Source organism: Cebus imitator, unplaced genomic scaffold, assembly GCF_001604975.1.
Source record: "Cebus imitator isolate Cc_AM_T3 unplaced genomic scaffold, Cebus_imitator-1.0 Scaffold375, whole genome shotgun sequence".
Classification (NCBI taxonomy): Eukaryota; Metazoa; Chordata; class Mammalia; order Primates; family Cebidae; genus Cebus; species Cebus imitator.
This window is the reverse complement of record NW_016107690.1, coordinates 43,353-44,983: the sequence shown is the minus strand read 5'-3', so window position 1 is coordinate 44,983 and position 1,631 is coordinate 43,353. Positions and strand designations below refer to the sequence as shown.

The 1,631-nt window shown below is 54.0% G+C and overlaps 1 protein-coding gene across 1 annotated transcript in view; it reads left to right on the top strand.

Moving 5' to 3' along the window:
* The window catches only part of EBI3 (Epstein-Barr virus induced 3), an 11,163-nt gene extending 10,216 nt beyond the window's left edge, over positions 1 to 947 (top strand). Inside the window, exon 5 of the mRNA XM_017507376.2 lies at positions 376 to 947. Coding sequence (XP_017362865.1) covers positions 376 to 531 — 156 coding nt within the window. The 3' untranslated portion in view covers positions 532 to 947. The remainder of the gene's footprint in view (positions 1 to 375) is intronic.
* The last annotated feature ends 684 nt before the right edge of the window (positions 948 to 1,631 follow it).

The following is a 1,631-nucleotide window of genomic DNA, read 5'->3' as shown; positions in this document are numbered from 1 at the left end:
AGTAAGACCAGGGACAAAGGGAGGCATGGGGTCCTATCCCAGAGGTCCTGTTTAGTCCTGAGGAGGAGAAAGGGGAGGATCATAGGGGATCAGGGGTGTCCTGATGAACAAAGTCTCTCAGAGGTGAGACATCTGCGGGGCTAGTGTGGTCCAGGAAGGATTCATGAAACAGGGGGCTCTGGGGGCCAGGCAGGGACAGTCCATGATTGGGAGGAGCTCATCCTGCTATTTGGGGTGGGGCGGCACAGAGTCCTGGATGGCAGCCTGCAGTGGGCAGGGAGGACAGCAGGCTCCGTTGTGTGGTTCTGTGCACAGCGGATCATCTCCATCTTCTCATTCCAGTGACCTGTGACCTCACGCTCTCTCTTCTCCCAGGTGGGGCCCATTGAAGCCACGTCCTTCATCCTCAGGGCTGTGCGGCCCCAAGCCAGGTACTACATCCAAGTGGCAGCTCAGGACCTCACAGACTACGGGGAATTGAGTGACTGGAGCCTCCCTGCCACTACCCCAATGACCCCCGGCAAGCAGTGAGGGCTTCCCGCTGCCCCCAGACAGGACCCAGGGTCCTCGACACCCTACGCCCCAGGACACCTGTTTTGAGGGTGGGTGGGGTCTGCCCAGCCTGGGTTGGCATCCTTGCCTTGCTCCTTCTGAGCTGCTGGGCAACCTCAGATGACCGACTTTACCCTCTGAGCCTCCGTTTCTCTAGCTGGGAAACGGGGATATACTCTCCTTTACCACTGTGTGGGGCTTACTGAACTGTGACTGTGAGATATGTCTTATTGTTTAAATAGAAAAGAATTTCTGGTTGGGCTGGGTGCAGTGGATCTCACCTGTGATCCCAGTTACTGGGAAGTCAAGGTGGGAGGATGGCTTGAGGTCAGGGGCTCAAGGCCAGCCCAGGCCACATAGTGAGCCCCGTCTCTAAAAAATTAATGTGAAATAAATTAGCCATGTGTGATGCTGCCAGCCCATAGAGCCAGCTACTCGAGAGGCTGAGGGGGAGGATCGCTTGAGCTCAGGAGGTTGAGGCTGCAGTGAGCTGTGATCACACCACTGCCTTGATGCCTGGGCAACAGAGCAAGACCTTGTTTAAAAAAAAAAAAAAAAATCTTAATTGAAATGAAGACTCCAGCCAGGCACCATGGTTCACACCTGTAATTCCAGCACTTTGGGAGGCCAAGGCAGGTGGATCACTTGAGGTCAGGAGATCAAGACCAGCCTGGCCAACATGGTGGAACCCCAGCTCTACTGAAAATACAAAAATTAGCTGGGCACGGTGGCGGGTACCTATATAATTCCTGCTACTTGGGAGGATGAGCAGGCAGATCATGAGGTCAGGCGTTCGAGACCAGCCTGGCCAACATAGTGAAACCCCATCTCTACTAAAAATACAAAAAATTAGCTGGGCATGGTGGTGGGCATCTGTAATTCCAGCTACTTCGGAGGCTGAGGCAGGAGAATTGCTTGAACCCAGGAGGCTGCAGTGAGCCGAGATTGTGCCACTGTGCTCCAGCCAGGGCGACAGTGCGAGATTCCATCTCAGAAAAAAGAAAAAGAAATGAAGACTCCTCCCTTCAATTAGATGAGATCCAGTGAGGACTCAGCCCTGACCCAAAGGACACAAACAC